This window comes from Ascaphus truei, chromosome 4 (assembly GCF_040206685.1).
Source record: "Ascaphus truei isolate aAscTru1 chromosome 4, aAscTru1.hap1, whole genome shotgun sequence".
Lineage (NCBI taxonomy): Eukaryota > Metazoa > Chordata > Amphibia > Anura > Ascaphidae > Ascaphus > Ascaphus truei.
Window position 1 is genome coordinate 369,801,673 of NC_134486.1, and position 19,790 is coordinate 369,821,462.

Here is a 19,790-nt window from a genome sequence, read left to right on the forward strand (position 1 = left end):
TGAAACACGTGGGAGAGTACAGTAGTTAGCACTGTTTGTTTCTTTGTTTTTTATGTAGTTTAATAAAGTTGATTTTTACCCTCTTTTGCTGGTGAGCGCCTTACCTTTTTCTCGGAGCGGTTGTCCATCTGATCCTTACCTTGTTTCGCTAAATAACAATATAAGCAACTGCACAACGTGTTTGAATGTTAATCACTCTTTGTTGGCTGTGCAGTTGCTTATACGGACGGACCATCCAGGAACTGTATCCTTATTTGTGAGTGTTGTGTTGTATTGCACTCTGTAACTCTCCCAATTGATCACCACCTACCTGAAGGGCCCTCCCCTTTGTGGCCACGCCCGGCCTATACCTTTCTCCCCTCTCCCACCCCATTCTCTCACAGGATCAGGTACCGGTGTGGCACAGTTGTAGAAGATGAAGAGGACTAACTTAATACATAAGCTAGGCACAGAAATCAGGAGCAGTGTGGGTGTGTCGTGGGAGGAGGTGGGGTGGCACACTGCTCCTAACATTTGTTCTGGGCCCAAATATATCTGTTGGCATCCCTGCATTAATGCAACATCTCACATTAACGAGTGCAATAACGTCTGCTACACCTGTATGTAAAATTGTAAAACAATTGTTTGGGGAAGCAGTGAAGAGTTTATTAGAGCTTCATCGAAATAAAATCAAGCCAAGCAAATAACGATTAAGAGTTTTCAGTTTCAATATATTGTTAAAGTGCCAGTGCTCACGCTTGCAGATGCAGTGTGAATGCTTCTTTGCAATGTTTTATTCCATTTGCTTACAGAGTTTGTCAATACTGAAAGCAGAGAAACATGACTTACATTTTTGCACCTTTCATGGGAGACCAAGCTTGTAAGAGTAAAACTAAGTGCTGGAACTCCGGGTGATTCTGACTAATGTCTAGTAGCTCCAGAAAGAGAGTATATCTTTTCTCTTCGTTTTCAATGTCAGTCACTTCCACCTAAAGGGAACAAAGTAGGTGAGTCCACGTTAATGCATTTTTTAGACATTAAAATAATATACAAGCAATGCAGCTTAAGATTGGTTTAACCCATCAGAATCGGAATCCAAGTCAGTCAAGGTTTTATTATTGGACAAAAAATGTTCCCAGTGCATGTGCAATATTGTTATTATGAACAGTTGCAGCGAAATGTCAAATATTTACTGCAGTATTTGTTTACCTTTTATAAAAGAATGGATAACATGAAAAAAATGTTCAAGCTGTTGTATAGCAATGTCTCACATCACTTATATATTTAATTACTACTCCAAGACAGTATTAGGAACTGCATTTCCATTGCTGGTAAAAAATATAAATATAATTAAAGCAGCGGCGCACATCTATAAGGTTTTTTTTGTTTTGTTATAACATTCAATGCTTTATTGCTTTCACACACACACAATGTTTAATGTATAATTTATTATTTTATATTAAATAATAATTGATAAATTATACCATACCATGCAGGAATCGAATCCATGACCCATGACAAAGGCAGTACTGTGCAATAGAAGTTAAGTTTGATAATAGAGTCAATGACATCGCACCAATCCTATGCTGTAGCAGGTATAGAATCGCTACCAGAGTATTAAGGATCATGGGTTTGATTCCTGCATGCTATGCTAAAATTATTAGTGTCGGGGGGGTTGGTGTGTGGGTGGGTCCGTTAGCAATAAAGCATTGAATGTTCTAAAAAAAAACTTGAAGATGTGCACCGCGCTGGAGAGAGCTGCAGATGCCGGGTAAGTCCTGGTGCGGTGGCCATATCGCGGTCCCATTTATAACGCGGTCTCATTATGTGGACCCCGAGCACCGCGTTATTACGGGGTTCAGCTGTATAAGACTATATTGTAGCTGCTGCATTGCTTTACCAGTACACTGACTGAAGGATTGATTTAAACTGAAAGGCGGCATTATGCTGATTTAAACTGAAAGGCGGCATTATGTTACGCACAGAATCAGGATTTTTCCAGATTTATAAACAGGAGCACCAAAACAATAGAAAAAAAATATGCAAGGCCCTTGAAAACATCGCAATGGGTCCGCATTACAGCCCACATTTGGAGAGTACTAAGGCCATGATACATGTAGGGTTAGAAGAGCTAAAAGCATAGCGTTTAGCTCTTTCATTTCATTAGGAATTAAATTCTTAAAATGAATAGATTTATGGAATGCAAATACAAAAACCCTGTGCTCCTCCCAAATTGGCTTGCAAGGTATGAGTGAAATTCTACATTTTGATCTCTAGATTTTTTAACAAAAAGAGCTTTTTAGTTAGTTGCCTTTTTTGATCAAAAAATGATTTAAGCCTGCTAACCCCATCAAGTTAAAGTCCATTTAGCAGATTATCGACACTAAATATTTCTTATTCTCTTGTGGACGAAACGTTGGTAAATATGCGATCATGCCTAAAGGGTTAAATGAATAAAGCATTTATGCTATCTGCTTCTTGGTGGAATTAAAACTAGCAATTATGAAGGGGAAATTGTGAGTGCACACACAGGCCTGAGCCCACCTTTCTCTGTTTTGTCAAAATTAATAAACTGGTGAATTCATCCTCTACGGACCGAAATTGAAGACATTTGGGGGTTCCATGGGCAAAAAAAGGCATTTTACAGCAGCATCCTGTGCTGATTGCTGTTATTAAGTGTCCGGGATCGGGAGGTGAAAAATATGCTCTCCCCACAGCCAAGTGCGGTCTAAAGGTAACCATGGTAACCTCACAAGCCAAAGATTGGGAGGGGGGGGGGGAGAAATCATGATTTTTAACACGAGAGAGCAGGACATGCTCAGATGCCTGATACTAACATTATACGAGTTCAACTGATATAGGAGATTGCTGCTTTAACATACTATAAGAGCATTTCTAGAAGTCTGACACACGATGATGCTAAAAATAAATAAGGCTGACTTGTAATCAGTGAGACTGTCAGAAAAATAAAAAACTTGACATGTCTGATTTACAGTACACATGCAATAAAAATATGTGTGCTGAAAATATTCCATAAAACAAAACGAAAAAAAAAAAAAGAGAGGTGTGAAAACACTATCAGAGAAATGGGTTATCAGAAAAATAAGTAATCAGGAAAGGGCTCATCTGCAACACTGCGATGGCATTATACACTCTGAACACATTCTCCGCAAGAGAAAATGAATCACAAAAAAAATGTATTTCATCCTGTGTTGACCAGGCTCCAGATGCGCGCTCTCCTCATCAGACATCTCTGATCGCAATGTAATTAATTTAGCCTCCTAGCAGTGTGTGCCTCTATCTTTAGAGCTGTGCTGCATGCATGGATGCATTTTTACTTTTCATACTTGGCATAATTACTACAGGACAATCATTTCAAGCGTAGGATTCCTGACTAAAAGCGGTTTCGGGGGGCCAGGGCTTCTGCTTTTCAAAGCCACCTTTCTGGATAAACCAGCAAATATGTATTACACAACCTGAGCTCTGGGAACCTATCCCAAAAATATCCCAGGCAAGAAACTAATGACGGAAGTATTTGTTTAGGGGGTTTTAACTAAATTAAGGCATTGTTATAAGACCAATACTGTCCTACCTGTACCTTCCCTCACCAGAAGCCTATAGGTGTTAACACATAATAGTACCATTTTGTATTGTATTGTATTGTATGTCTTTATTTATATAGCACCATTAGTGTACATAGCGCTTCACAGTAGTAATACATGTGGTAATCAAATAAATAACAGATAATATAAATAACAGATCATGGGAATAAGTGCTTTAGACATAAAAGTAACATTTCGGAAGAGGAGTCCCTGCCCTGAGGAGCTTACAGTCTAATTGGTAGGTAGGGAGAACGTACAGAGACAGTAGGAGGGAGTTCTGGTAAGTGCGTCTGCAGGGGGCCAAGCTTTATGTCTCGTGTGTTCAGAATATCCACAGTGCTATTCATATGCTTCTTTAAGCAAGTGTGTCTTAAGGTGGGTCTTAAAGGTGGATAGAGAGGGTGCTAGTCGGGTACTGAGGGGAAGGGCATTCCAGAGGTGTGGGGCAGTCAGTGAAAAAGGTTTAAGGCGGGAGAGGGCTTTAGATACAAAGGGGGTAGAAAGTAGACATCCTTGAGCAGAACGCAAGAGTCGGGATGGTGCATAGCGAGAAATTAGGGCTGAGATGTAAGGAGGAGCAGAAGAGTGTAAAGCTTTAAAAGTGAGGAGAAGAATGGAGTGTGAGATGCGGGATTTGATCGGAAGCCAGGAGAGGGATTTCATGAGGGGAGATGCTGAGACAGATCTAGGAAAGAGTAGAGTGATTCTGGCAGCAGCATTTAGGATAGATTGTAGGGGAGACAGGTGAGAGGCAGGAAGGCCAGACAGCAGGAGGTTACAGTAATCAAGACGGGAGAGAATGAGGGCCTGAGTCAGAGTTTTAGCAGTCGAACAACAGAGGAAAGGGCGTATCTTAGTTATATTGCGGAGGAAAAAGCGACAAGTTTTAGAAATGTTTTGAATGTGAGGGGCGAATGTGAGAGAGGAGTCGAGTGTGACCCCTAGGCAGCGTGCTTGGGCTACTGGGTGAATGATTGTAGTTCCAACAGTAATGTGGAAGTTTTGCCCCCTAACCACGTCCTGTTTTTTATTCTAGAATTAAAAAAAAAAATTCTTAGTCTCGAGCTTGCCAGCTAACCAAGGTAACCTTTAGACTGCAACAGGCTCTGGGGAGAGCTCCATTTTAACCTCCCGGACACTCATATGTCAAATGCTTATATCTCCTGAATGACACATCAGGTAAACAAGAGAAAAAAGCTGTGTGTGCTGTGCACGCGCATAGTAAGTGAAACTTCTTTGTGTGTTGTCAGCAACATATAAAGTAACAATAATATTATTACTGCTTAGAGCATGAGTAAATTTGAGTGGCGGGGTAATGTTTATTGGGCGGTGTTCGGCGCATCACTGGGGTGTGTGCGCGTGCGTGTGTCAGAGTGTGCGTGCGTGCATCAGTGTGTGCGTGCGTGTGTCAGTGTGCGTGCGTGTGTCAGTGTGCATGCGTGTGTCAGTGTGCGTGCGTGTGTATGTGTGTCAGTTAGTGTGCGTGCGTGTGTATGTGTGTCAGTCAGTGTGCGTGCGTATGTGTGTCAGTGTGCGTGAGTGTGTGTGTCAGTGTGTGTGTCAGTCAGTGTGTGTGTGTATGTGTGTCAGTCAGTGTGTGTGTATGTGTGTCAGTCAGTGTGTGTGTGTGTGCCAGTCAGTGTGTGTGTGTGTGTGTGTCAGTCAGTGTGTGTGTGTGTGTATGTGTGTCAGTCAGTGTGTGTGTGTGTGTCAGTCAGTGTGTGTGTGTGTGTGTGTATGTGTGTATGTGTGTCAGTCAGTGTGTGTGTCAGTCAGTGTGTGTGTGTCAGCGTGTGTGTGTGTCAGTCAGTGTGTGTTTGTGTATGTGTGTCAGTCAGTGTGTGTGTATGTGTGTAAGTCAGTGTGTGTGTGTGTGTGTATGTGTGTCAGTCAGTGTGTGTGCGTGTGTGTGTGTGTGTATGTCTGTCAGTCAGTGTGTGTGTGTGTGTGTGTATGTGTGTCAGTCAGTGTGTGTGTGTGTGTGTGTGTGTGTGTGTGTGTGTGTGTGTGTGTGTGTGTGTGTGTGTGTGTGTGTCAGTCAGTGTGTGTGTGTGTGTGTGCGTATGTGTGTCAGTCAGTGTGTGTGTGTGTGTCAGTCAGTGTGTGTGTGTGTGTCAGCGTGTGTGTGTCAGTCAGTGTGTGTGTGTGTGTGTGTGTATGTGTGTATGTGTGTCAGTGTATGTGTGTGTGTGTCAGTCAGTGTGTGTGTGTGTGTGTGTGTGCGTATGTGTGTCAGTCAGTGTGTGTGTCAGTCAGTGTGTGTGTGTGTCAGCGTGTGTGTGTCAGTCAGTGTGTGTGTGTGTGTGTGTATGTGTGTATGTGTGTCAGTCAGTGTCAGCGTGTGTGTGTCAGTCAGTGTGTGTGTGTGTGTATGTGTGTCAGTCAGTGTGTGTGTGTGTGTATGTGTGTCAGTCAGTCAGTGTGTGTGTGTGTGTGTGTGTATGTCTGTCAGTCAGTGTGTGTGTGTGTGTGTGTGTATGTCTGTCAGTCAGTGTGTGTGTGTATGTGTGTCAGTCAGTGTGTGTGTGTGTGTATGTGTATGTGTGTCAGTCAGTGTGTGTATGTGTCAGTCAGTGTGTGTATGTGTGTGTCTGTCAGTGTATGTGTGTCTCTCTTTCTGTGTCCTGCCCCCTCTCTCCTGACTCCCCCCACCCGTGGCGGCTCTGTCTGAGTCTCTTCTTCCCCCCCACCTCTACCCTCGCCCCCAGGGAGACGCAGCCGCACCGGGCCCGGCGTATGTGAGGAGCAGATACCGTGCTTAAGAGGCCCCCCCCCCCCCCCTCCGGCAGTACTGCGTGGGAAGCGGCACGCTCAAACCCCCCGCTCCCCGCGTTACCGGAGCAGGAGCCGTGAGAGGCGAGAGGGCACGATAACGTGTCTGTGCGTGCATATGCTGACAGCTCAGCGGCCGTTAGCGATATACTCTCGGTTACCCTTCATGATCCCGGGGCTCCTCTCCTCCTCCGGCCCCGGCCGTGCGCAGTCAGCGAGACACAGGAAAGGGGAAGAGGAGGTAGAGAAGAGGGAGGAGAGAGGCTGAGCAGCAGCTCCCCCTCTCACAGCCGGATGACTTGCGGGGCTTCCGCCATCTTACTACACCCACAGCACCGGAAGCTCTGCGCCAGCCATCTTGGTATACCCATGGCAGCGGACATGTGGGGGTAACGGCGGCCGTTAGGAGCGGCGCTGGCGGCGATACGTGGGGGGGGGGGGTGGGATGGGGAGCCGTGACGTCACGTCACTTCCGTTTCATTTTTCGTCTCCATCTCTCCAGTTTTGCCCCATCAGAATAGGTGCCACTAAAGAAGTTTCACTTCAAAAAATAAATAAAAAAGGCAAAAAAAAGGCAATCATGCAGCACATTGCTTTAAAAATGATTGAGTGTTGCACGTGTGACTGAAACAGATTGCTGTTGGGATCCATCTGATGCAGCAATTAGTGAGGAATTAGAAAGTACAGATGCAGCGGCCGTTATTGAAACACTTCACGCGGTGTATACCTCGGAATACCCATGTCACGGCGCAGGATTACTTCCAACCGTACCACCTTAAGACGCGAGTGCAGAAAATGGCATTTTAGTGTTCTGGATTTTAAACACCTGAAATTGACACAGTAGCACAGTAGCACAGTACTGTACACATTACAATTAATTCATTTCATTGCATTTAATTGCACACAAACCATGAAATTCAAACAAAGCAACCGCGATAAACACGTGTGCCTGGGGCGATTGGCGTCGTTAATGCCGCATGGAGAACAGCAGCGCACACGAAAACTGCGCCGTGATTTGTTCGAATAACGGCCGCTGCATCTGTAGCTCTGAGAAACTTCAAAGTGGCAAGAGGTAGCACAGAGTGAACAGCAGTGAAACTCATTAGGAGTTGTGCAACCCCTATTGTATTTGTATTGTAGATAAGCAAAAGGATGATTGGGGATAAGTAAAAGGATGATTGGAGATAAGTAGAAGGATGTACTTGCTGTAATGGATACTTTGCAACACAATACACATTTCAAAGAATGTCTTTGCTAAAAGAAAACCCGACAACGGCACTATGATAGGATAAACATACAAAATAGAAAAACAGTCCTAGGGGTCGTTAAAATGACTTTATACTCAACTCCATCACCTAACATTTGTAACAGAATAATTTCGTCACATATTCTTATTATTTTCTACAGAAATATCTAACATAAGGCAGTTCTTTTCCAGGACTATTTTAAAACATGTCTGGGTTCACATTCCTATTCCCCTGCAGTAGGCCAAAGAATAAACTTGCACGTCAAACATCTTCCAGCAGTGACATGACCGTATTTAACTAGATACGAGAGGATGATGGACTGAAATGCAGATTTGACCTTTACTTCCTCACAACGACTTTGTTAAAAGTGCAGCTTCAACCCTTCACTTTTACTCATTTTATTCAGAACAGCGTTTCTTCGCTCACTAAAATATGAGATCCTTTTTTGTCAGAACATTTTCATTTGTTTTCTCTTGGCGAAAGCACTAAACACCTCATTGAATCCGGTGACTTTAACCATCACTGAAGCTGGATTTCTGAAGTAGCTAAGCTGCTCATCACCACTATATTCACAGGATGTAACACAACACATTCAATTTCCCGGTCTTACCAGAGGACATCAAGCTGACCTTGAGTTTAGTTGATTACATGAAAAGCAACTAGATAACTTTACATAAAAAGAGCTGTTAGTCATGTCTAATCCCAAAACAAGGACAGACAATTTGAATAGCAAACATGTACAAAACATATAAATTAACATTGAATAGTAAACTTAATTTCTTTGTGACTTCAAACCAGAGGTGAATTACTCTCAATGTTCACAATCTGTAGTGGACCTGAAAATAACAATGCACTGCACCTGTATAATAAACCTGTGTTTTATTACATTTTTTGGACCTTGACCCCGAGAATATAATCTTTAAAAAAATAAATAAACTTTAGATTTAGAACACCCTTTAAATAGAAACTTCTTAAAGAAACAAACAAAAAAATACCTTTGACATAACTAATAGCAAGAACAGCATAAACATTGGTAGACAAATACATTGTGTTATTTTGTACAACTTCAGTGCCACTCACTAAGTCGTTCTATAAATGCGTTCTTAAATTTAATTTGTCTTTTTATCGTAATCCATGAGGTCATCACCAATGCCATAATCCAGCTATTTATCTCTTCACAATCTAAAAACGGCAGCCTCATTTCTCATACAGGTCTGACATGTAAAGCCCTTCAGACTATGAATTCTTCTTACGAACAAAACGTGACCGATTAGGCGCTCCCACAGTGAATTATTTTACACATAAAAATATACAGTGCTGGTGTATATAGAATATATATATATATAAAGAGTAATTTAAAAATGTGACTATATATATATATATATATATACAGTATATATATATATATATATATATATACAATATATATATATATATATATATATATATATATATATATATATATATATATATATATATATTGTATATATATATTATATGATTATATCAGATCTGTGCTGTTAGACGCGTTTGTGATGCAATGCAACAGCACCCGACAGGTGCGTCTAACAGCCCAGATCTGAAACCGGAAGTGATGCCTCGATGATACCGGATGTGACGCAGCTGAGCTGAGACACTAGCGAGGAGGCCAGCAGCTGGGGGGATACCCCAGAACATCGGCGCCACTGAAGGAGACGGAGGCGGCGAAGAGTCCAAACCACTAACGATGTTGCCATTGTGTTTTTTTAATTTGTAAAAATTGTGAGTACGGTTTCTATATTTTTATACTTTTAAATACATTTTCCTACTGATCTGTACTATGGTATATGTTCTCTCTTGTACTGGGGTGTACCCCTTCTGACTGCCATACAAGCAAGTTGCCACAGTTTTGGATCTGCTTTTTATAACTCAGCACACTGTGAGTAAGCACTCTATAGGAGCCAAGGCTTAGCACATTTGTCATAATGACTAACACCTACACTTAGATATTCCCTTGTTTTCTTTCTGCTGACTCCTCCTCACGCCCCCTCTGGACTTTGAAGACCATCTGAATTCTTCTTAGGCAGGATTAATTTTTATTGCAGCAAAACAATGATACAGTCCAAGTACATTATATTTTGTTTGTAAAAAGTCCCTACGATATGTGGAGACAAAAATTAATTATAATGGAGATAAAAATATAGTAAACATTATTGGAATGAACAAGGAGACATTTCTAGAGAGTGCTTTCAACTAGTGATGTACCGAGTACCTGGAATTACCCGGTACCCGGCGTTACCCGGCAGGCTTTCAGCTACCCGGACCAGGCAACTGAGAAGTGGGCCCGGCACCAGGTAATACCCGGCATCGGGTAATGCCAGGGTAGCTGAAAAATACATCATCACTTACCTGCTGTCAGCGACGGAAGGCGAGGAAGACCCATGAGGAAGATGGCTGCGACATCTAGGAAGGTCAGCAGCGGTCCTGTGGCGGTGGCAGCATCAGAAGAGTGTGTTCAGCCGGCGCGGGAGCTGCAGGACTCCATATAGCAGTGAGAGCTAGGGAACCACGTGACTGTAGCAGGAGCGTTTCTATTGGACAGCCGGCTGTCCAATAGGAACGCTTCTGCTCCTGCTACGGTCACGTGGTTCCCCAGCTCTCACTGCTATGGAGTCCTGCAGCTCCCACGCGGGCTGAACACACACTGCTGATGCTGCCACCGCCACAGGACCTCTGCTGTCCTGCCTAGATGTCGCCGCGGGCTTCCTCCACCCTCAGGTAAGTGCCAACCGGGTACCCGGCCGGGTAGATCATTTAATTTTGTCCGGGTACCGTTACCCGTTTTTTTTTTAGGTAGGACCCAGTCCAACACTACTTTCAACCTTTGTATACGGTGGCGAGAAACACATTTGTGAACTGAAATGTTAATTACGGAAATTCCATAGTTTTTCCATGATAACCTTCTTGAATCAAAACCAGTCTTCCTAAATATCCAAAAGGGTTTATATTAACCAATTCCATGTCTTGTGAAATAAAATAATATATGAATTAGACAAAGAATGAGTAATTAAGAGTCACAGTATGTATAAAAGTAAGTGATACCCTGGCTTTATCAGCTAAATTAAAGGGGATAGTGGGTGTTTAAATAATTAGGTAGATCTACATGGGTGAATTTGGGAGCCCCCGCCCTATATAAAGATCAGAAACTTTGTGCGTTTGGTCTTCACCATACAGGTGTGTGGAAACACGTCATGCCACCATCAAAAAAAATCACTGAGAACCTCAGAAAAGCAGTTATTGATGCTCACAAGTCTAGAAAGGGTTACAATCAAAGGATTTGGGGCTCCACCAATCCACTGTCCGACAAATGGAGAAAGTTCATGACTACAGTCACTCCACTTAAGACCGGTCGTCCTACCAAAACCTCTCCAAGAACAAACCAGCAAATCATCCAGGAAGTCACAAAGAATCCCAGAGTAACATCCAAGGATCTGCAGGCCACTCTCACCTTGTATAATGTGAGTGTTCATAACTCAACTATCAGAAAAAGACTAAGGCTAGGTCCTCGCTGCCGCCGGCGACGCGCGCCTCTCACCAGCCCCTTACCTCCTCCCTATCAGTCCCCGGTGACTCCTGGATACTGTGATGCGTCAGCCAGCAGGGGCTACAACAGGATTGTGTTCCCGTGCGACGACGTGTCACATGATGTGCCAGGGAGCCAATCAGAAAGTCTGATGGGTGGAGCGACAGACACTGAGGGGGAGAGTGGCACAAGAGGTAGAGAGAAAGACTGACAGGAGGGAGAGTGGCACAGGGAGAGGGATGGTGGGGGGAAAGCAAAGTAGCAAAGGGGGAGAGGGTGAGTGGGATACCACTTAAGTGGTTAATCATACATTTGGGGTCACAGCTAGTCCATAAGGTACTTTACAGCCACGGGGGAGAGGAGAGTGGCACGGGGGAGAGAGACGACCCCCCCCCATCATGGCCGTGTCCCCTCCCTGTCATGGCCACGCCCACTCCCCATCATGGCCACGCCCACACAACCCATTTTGCCACGCCCCTCACCTAAAACAAGCTCCTTACAGACTGCCGATCACGGTGAGGTGCCGTGCACGAACCGCCAGGATGCAAGTCGGGTGTGCAGGCGCGTGCAGCGGGGCCGTAGCCTTAACAAGAATGGTGTTCATGGAAAGATAGCCAGGAGAAAACCACTGCTCTCTGTAAAGAACATTGCTGTCGATCTGAAATTCACCAAAGAGCACATAGATGATCCACTAGACTTCTGGAACAATGTTCTCTGGACAGATGAGCAAAGGTGGAACTTTTTGGCCCCAATGAGAAACATTATGTTTGGCGGGAAAAAAACTGTGTTTGAACAAAGGGACCTCATCACAACTGTCAAGCATGGGTGTGTGATGGTTTGGGGCTGATTTGCTGACCTGGACAGCTTGCTAATCATTGACAACCATGAATTCTGCATTTTATCAGAAGATTATATAGGAGAATGTCAGGCCATCCGTCCGTGAGCTGAAGCAAAAATGGGTTATGTAGCAGGACAATGATCCTAAACATACAAACAGATCTGCAAAAGAATGGCTGCAGAAGAAGAAATTCAGCATTTTAGAAAGGCCTAGTCAAAGTTTGGACCTAAACCCTTTTGAAATGCTGTGGTAGGTCTGGAAGCGAGCTGTCCATGCAAGGAAGTCCTTAAAAGTCACTGAGTTGAAACAGTTCTGTAAGGTGGAGTGGGCCAAAATTCCGCAAACCAATGTAAGAGACTGACCAGCAGTTACAGGAAGAACTGAATCTAAAGGTTCACATTCTTTTTCACAGATGGATATTGAATGTTGAATCATTTGTGGATAAATAAATGCTGAAAAGTATCATATATTTGTGTCATTAGTTTGATCAGGTTATCTTAATATATTTTTAGGGCTTGGATTAAGATCTAATAACATTTTAGGTTTAAAATATGTGAAAATCTTAAATGGTTCATAAACTTTTTCTCGCCACTGTATGAATATTCAACAGCAGTATTCCTCCAGCACCATGGACTTGGCTAATGACAGTGGAGTCATACAGCAAACTAATTGCGCAGACTCTAAAAGGCACTTAGCACCTCAAAAAATAAGATACGGTCTAGGGTTGGACAGCAATAGGCGCAAAATACTGTGCAGGGCAACATTACTCTAACGCAGTGGTAACCACCTCCAGTCCTCAAGGGCCACCAACTGGTCAGCTTTTCAGAATATCCCTGCTTCAACACAGGTGGCTTAATCAGTGGCTTAGTCGGAGACAGCAGCCATTAGTGGCTCTGTCAGTGTAACTCAGCAGCTACAATGTATTCTTATATTACTAAGGTAACAGTATGTATTGTTACAGTTTGCAGCTCAAGCTGCTGGGAATATTGACAACAAATGATCACAAACAGTCAAGTGTTGCAAAGATCTTGCACTGCTGGGGAAGTGTGCTAAAACCTGTTAGAGCAGAGGTCGCACATGCGCAGAACGGCAAAAATGCTGGTTTGCGCATGCGCAGAACTGAAAACCGCCGGATCCGCTTTCCGGCGATTTTCACTATACGGCGGGCCTCTGGAACGGAACCCGTCTTATAACCGGGGCCCTCCTGTATACAAATCAAAGGATTATAAGTATATTAAAACTCATTAAAAATGGCATTGTGTTGAATTAAAAAAAAAGTATTATTATCTAATACTACAGAACTGATTTACTTAAAAAAAAACACATGTAGGATATTGCATGAATTGCTTCTTTTAATAAATATTGAGTACACTTATGTTTCTGCACCATTACACTCATTGCTTAAGAGTAGTTTAAAGTTGTGCCATTTTTATTCATGGATTGTGAGCAAAAACGCAAGCCTTTTGTTTGTATTAAGAGGAAAAAGTTGCATCAAAGATTCCTTTGACAAAGTTAGTTTAATGTGTGCCCTATGTAGCAAAAATGTTGCTCAGCATCAGACATAACCACTTCTATAGTAGAACACAGATTTATGATGGTTGGCCTTCATATAACAATTTAGTTTTCTATGGGTCCCCATTCAATATGCTGTGAAGCCGCCTTCCCATGGCTCAGGAGGATTTAACACCCATCCAAATGAACTGGAGCAAGGGGAAGATTCATAGCATACAGGCATATCCCGCTTAAAGTGAGTGTACTTAAAGTACATTCGCGAGTAAGGACATATCGCCCAATAGGCAAACGGCAGCTCACGCATGCGCCTGTCAGCACGTCCTGAACAGCAATACCGGCACCCTACCTGTACCGAAGCTGTATGCAAGCGGGGAGACTATAGAGCCTGTTACAAATGCGTTATTTACATAAGTTATGCACGCATATGACGATTGCAGTACAGAACATGCATCAATAAGTGGGGAAAAGGTAGTGCTTCACTTTAAGTACATTTTCGCTTTACATACATGCTCCGGTCCCATTGCGTACGTTAATGCGGGGTATGCCTGTATTAAACAGAGGCCTAACTGTCTAGTGACAACAGCCGACACATAATAAACAGAACATAACTAGTTCGGAATGAAGGAATATTACATTTTGTTTAGCACTGTTTATATGGTGGCTTTCTATTTTACTTTTCACATATGTACAGTAATACAGTTTTGTCTGGTTGCTTTCTCATGATGGCCGGTTTTGAGACATTACCCTTCTGCAGACACTCATTTAGCCTGAATATCCTAGCACTATATCTGCCAATTTATTTCAACATACAGGAGTGCGCATGCATTACTATTGCATTACATGAAATGTCTGCAACATGAGAATTATACGGTGATATGCAGTAGTTATCACAGTTGCTAAAACCAGCCCCTCCCCTATAAAATATAGTCACTGAAACAACTCTTTGATTATACAGCACAAGCGCCATACTTTCAAAAAGCAACCGTGTACATGGATTGGACAAAACGCAGCTCATAAAAATTCAGCTGTCCTAACACAGTAACATCTGTGTAGGGTAGTAAATGCTTTACTGTCACAGCTACAAACAGACTTAATATGACCTTACCTAAGGGTATCAATGCAGTAAAAAGTGATGTTTCCAGTGGATGCAGGCTATAAAAACAGCTCATTCAGCCAAGAAAAGAAAGTAGAAAGCAACTTGTAAACAGTAGACTGTGCTGCATTAACAAATCAACAGGGCGAGTGCATTTGCGCCTAAACACATTTTCCCAAATCAAATATATAAAATCCATTAAAAGTTTTCATTTCATAGAGCATGCTGACCGTAGCGTGTAATGTTATGTTTTCAGGGTGTTCAGGGATGCTGGGCCTACTAAGAGTTGAGAGCTGGATGGAGCACAAGTTGCAAAGAAAATATAAAAAGGGGGCAGCACGAAAGTGCGGAAATTATACTTGGAAATTGTATTCTCGCAAAATGTGTTTGATGATCAGGTGTGGGCAACTCCAGTACTGAAGAACCAACAACAGGTCAGGTTTTAAGGATATCCCTGCTTAAGCACAGGTGGCTCAGTCTAAGACTGCTCCATCTGTGCTACAGCAGGGATATTCTGACAACCTGACCTGTTAGTGGCCCTTCCTTGAGGACCGGAGTTGCACGCCCCTGCTTAAAATATATCCCCCCACCCCCATTTTAGTATGTTTCAGCAGCTGCTAAATGTCTTGTAAATTGCTCGAAATCCAGCTCCAGTAATGCAGGAGTCTGTGTTACTATTTAGTAGGTTTAATTATTTATCATAACTAGGTATTCTAATATAGGTAAATGGTCAAATGTAAAAATGTTATGTGGTTTATTCTCACTTGCTTCAACCCAACCGGAAGCTCAGCATTGTTTTCCAAAACACAAAACTGTTCAGTTTGAGCATTTCAGATTAAGCTCTTGACCAGAGGCAGTCACAGATATATATATATATTTTTTTTATCTTCATTTTTTTTAATACAGAATTGAAGCATGGGGTCTCAGGAGCCAAACCCCGTTAATTTCAGCTCCGGCGACCCCCTGCTTCCGGAGATACTTACCTCCATAGTGGGTGCTGGTAGCCACTGTGGGGTTCATTATATGTCTGCTTTTCAAAGCTGCCGGGCTCTGTTGGCCAACAGGAAGCTGTGATGTCATCAGGTGTGGCTTCCTGTTGGCCCATGTGACAAAGAAGCTGAAATTTGCAGAGAGCTGTAGGATACCGGCACCCCTTTCAGAGGTCTGTTTCTCCAGGAGCAGGTAATCCCCGGAAACTGAAATTAATGGGATTCAGCTCCTGAGACCACCCTGCTTCAATCCTGTATTAAAAAAACAAAACAACCGCTGTGACTGCCTCTTTAAAGCAGAAATTCCCGAGATAAAAAAAATGTAAATTCTGTACTATTATTACTTGATATTATTATTATTTTTTTAATACCAAATCCCATTTTTTATGAGTTTTAAAGCATCTTTTGATTTCTATAGCAGGTTTTAGCACATCTCCCAAGCAGTGCATGATATTTACAACACTCTCCTGTTTGGGACGATTTGTTGCCAATATTCTCAACAGTTTGAGCTGCAAACTGTTACAATAGATAATGTTACCATAGTGATATAAGAATACATTGTAGCTGTTAAGTTACACTGACTGAAGTAGCCATTAGGTTAGGCACACAACCAGGATTTGTACAGATTTATAACAGCAGCACCAAACGATTGCCAGTTTAGGCAAGAATGCAGAATTATACATTGCCACATGCTTTCCATATACAAATAATAAAAAATAAATAAAGGGGAGGGGGAGAATGTAGTATTGCTGCTTTAACTCAGGGACCCCACTGGTACCAGAGGGAGGTGCACATTTCTTTACCATTATATTTCTTCCTCCGAAACCCCCGCATGGCCACGCAAACAAGGTAGGACCAACAGAGGTATATCTTCCCCTCCCTCCTTCATCCAGTCAGTTGCTCTTAATAACCAAGCCATTGGGACAATCAAAAAGGCAACTGTATTCTTTTCCCCATTACCCCATAAGTCTAGTCTTATTTTCCTTCTTATTGGAACACATAGTGTATAAGTGGCCATGATGCTTGCAGCCTTAGGCCCGTTTTATAGTGCCGGGCGCGCGCTACGCCGTACGCACACGCTGATTTTAAGTTGGCTGACGTTAGTCAGCCTTTCTATAGATGTGCCGCGCGCGCCCACGGCAGGGAGAGGGGAGCCGACAGACAGCGGCGAAGATGAAGAAATTCATCTTTTAGTGCCGCTGCCTGCGCTCAAATGTATGTATTAGTGTGTATGTGTGTATGGATGTGCGTGTGGGGGGGGGGGGGGAGAAATAATTAAACAAATAAAAAAAAAAATTATTAAACTTTTTTTTATTTAAAAAAATCTTACTTAAGACTTAATTTCACTCACACAACATATACACTCACATACATACACACACATACACACACACCTTCAGCTCCCGGCACTATATACAGGAAAAGCATGCGGCATGTGCACGCGCATAGGAACGCGCGGCCGCACCCTGTATATAACAGCTGTTAGGCTGCGGCCCCGCTGGCACTGACCATGCTCATGCTTGAGTGGTGACGTCACCAACTCTCCAAACATGTGCGCAGGTGTCCTGCGAATTTTGCAAGCGCGCGCGGGGGGGGGGGGGGGGTTGCATGGGGGGCCTATTGAGCGCACTTCGAACACTCATTTTTTTTTTACTTTCCAAGCGCCCATGCACGAGCGGGGACGTGAGAATTCACTTTGCACACAGTGAACAAAGTGAACTCGGCAAGCGCCGCCCGCTCAGCGCTAGCGGGGACGCGCCGCACACAAGGCAAAGCCCTCTATGGGGCAGGCCCAGTCAGCGTCTGAGCGTGTTCGCACAAGGCTCAATGCGTGACCGCCTTGGCCAAAAGACAAGATTTTTGTCTTTTGGCGCGGCACCGGCCAAGCATTGGCCACGTCACGGCGGCGGATCACCGAATGAGGGCGAACCAGCCGCGTTACATCATGGCCGCGTCCGCGTCGGATCTCCTGCTCTTCAATGCAAGCACAACCGCAGACCACAGGTCGCGGCTGAAATGGGTGCAGGCGCTGCCAGATGCGCCGGCGCGTGTGCAGCCGTGACCACTGGGGCCGCAGCCTAAGAGACAAAATGCTGAGACTATGGGACTGGGGCAATGAGATTAACATTACTACAAAAGGAAAACAGGTTTGGGGGTGCTTACATGACCCAAATTATTGAGGAACCAACCAGGAGAGGGGCAGTTCTGGATTTGGTAATATCAAACAATGTAGAAGTAATAACAAATATTCAACTCCTGGAACATTTGGGTAACAGTGATCATAACATGGTCTAATTTGAAATAAATTATCAAAAACAGATTACTTGGGTTCAACAAAGACCTTAAACTTTAGAAAGTCGATTTTAATAAACTGAGGACTATTCTACAAGTAATACATTGGGATGACGCTTTTGCAGGGGGAAATGTAGAAGATAAATGGTCAGTCTTTAAAACATTGTTAGAAAAGCACACTTATCAGTGTATACCCTTGGGTAAGAAGTATAAAAGAAATAAGTCAAAACCAATGTTGCTAAATAAATAAGTAGGGGAGGAAATGGACAAGAAGAGGAAGGCGTTTAGAAACTTGAAGTCAGAAGAGACGGAGACATCATACAGATGCAACGGCCATTATTTTAAGGCATCACAGCGCAGTTTTCGTGTGCGCTGCTGTACTCCACATGGCATGAACACAGCCAATCATCCCAGGCCACGTGTTTATTGCGGTTGCCTTGTTTTAATTTTATGGATTGTGTGCAATTATATGTGTAGCCAGGATTCCTTTGAGCGCATGTGTTGTATTACAGCAGAGCAGGGAACGCTGCGGTTATCGGAGATTCCGCGTTGATGGCGCCGCCATTGTTGGGAGTTGGCGCAGGCGCAGACAGTGTGGAGGAGATTTCGCATGCGCGGGTATGGCAGCAAAGCCCGCGAAGGAGGAGCAGCTCTCATTGGGTGCGGGAGGGGGAACTACGAGTCCCAGCAGCCCCGCGGGGACATGTGGCGCGAGGGGACCAATCGGGTGAGAGGGAAGGAGAGTGGATAGGGGGAGAGGGCGCGCACGTTGGGCAGAGCGAGCGGGAGGAGGAAGGAGACGGAGCTCCAGGTGTAGGGAGGCCATCAGCCCCTACATAGGCCCTATGCCCCAGGCCCAGTTAGGCCCTGAGCCCCGGTAGTGTTCAGCAGAGATAGGGATTGGCCCTAGATAGGTTACGGTTCCCTTATTGTGCTGCCAAGTGATCGAGTGAGAGACAGTGTGTATTCTGCAGGAGGTCTGGGCTCAGACCCTGCCATTGTTGCTACCGTCCATCTGGGTGGGATCGCCCCGGACGCCTATTGCTGGAAGTCACCGCGCATCTGACCCTTTGTGAAGATCCGTGGCAGGCCCGGGCACTTGAGTGCCCGGCAGGTAATCAACAAGTGCACCACCTATACCATCATTACACAGGACACAGTGGCTGCACAGTCACCCATACATATTCTTTACCTCTCTGGAGGGTGGGGACATAAGGTGTTGGGGGAATTGGACACGGGGTGGGATCACCCGGTGAAGGGGGGGAATAAGCATCCTGCGAGACGCAGAAGGTAGTGTCACCTCTAGGGAGGGACAACCGTAATACATATCTCTGCTCTTGCCAACAAGTAAAGTCATTCGGTTATTATATGCTGTGTGTGTGTGTGTGTGTGTATTGTTATACATATTGTCCTGCGAGGAACCACTCCCCCTCTGGTGGGAGCCATCGCAGGTGGAGGCGCTGCACCAAGTATCAGGTATCATTAGTATTACGTGTGCCCCAGGCTCTTCGTGGCAGAAGCTTAGACCCTGTGAGCCTACAGGTTAGACAGCATATGGTAGCGGCCTGTGTTCACTAGGAAACAGGGCTACATTTGGAGGCGCTGCTGAGATCTTAGACCTGGGGTGCCCCCATACACGCATACACCACCATAACCCTCCCCTCTCGCCAAAAAGTGCGAGAAAAAAGCAAATACAAACGCCCGCCGCGTGGTGACCATGACCCAAGTACCAATGGCCTTACCACTAGAGACATAGCAAACGGCCCTACGACAACTACCTGGTTTTGCCAAAGCTCGCCTGGTAGACATCCTCATAGACAAAGACGCTAAGTGGAACACATTGCTAGTTGATTGCCGTCGAGATCTGGTGGTTCTTGAGCCCGCCGTACCTCAATCCCTGCAGC

At 44.2% G+C, this 19,790-nt stretch overlaps 1 protein-coding gene across 2 annotated transcripts in view; it reads right to left on the reverse strand.

The window, feature by feature from the left end:
• NBAS (NBAS subunit of NRZ tethering complex) overlaps positions 1–19,790 on the reverse strand; it is a 682,881-nt gene that overhangs the window by 66,876 nt on the left and 596,215 nt on the right. For both annotated transcript variants that reach the window (XM_075598387.1, XM_075598386.1), the window contains exon 49: positions 829–968. In XM_075598387.1, coding sequence (XP_075454502.1) covers positions 829–968 — 140 coding nt within the window. The remainder of the gene's footprint in view (positions 1–828; positions 969–19,790) is intronic.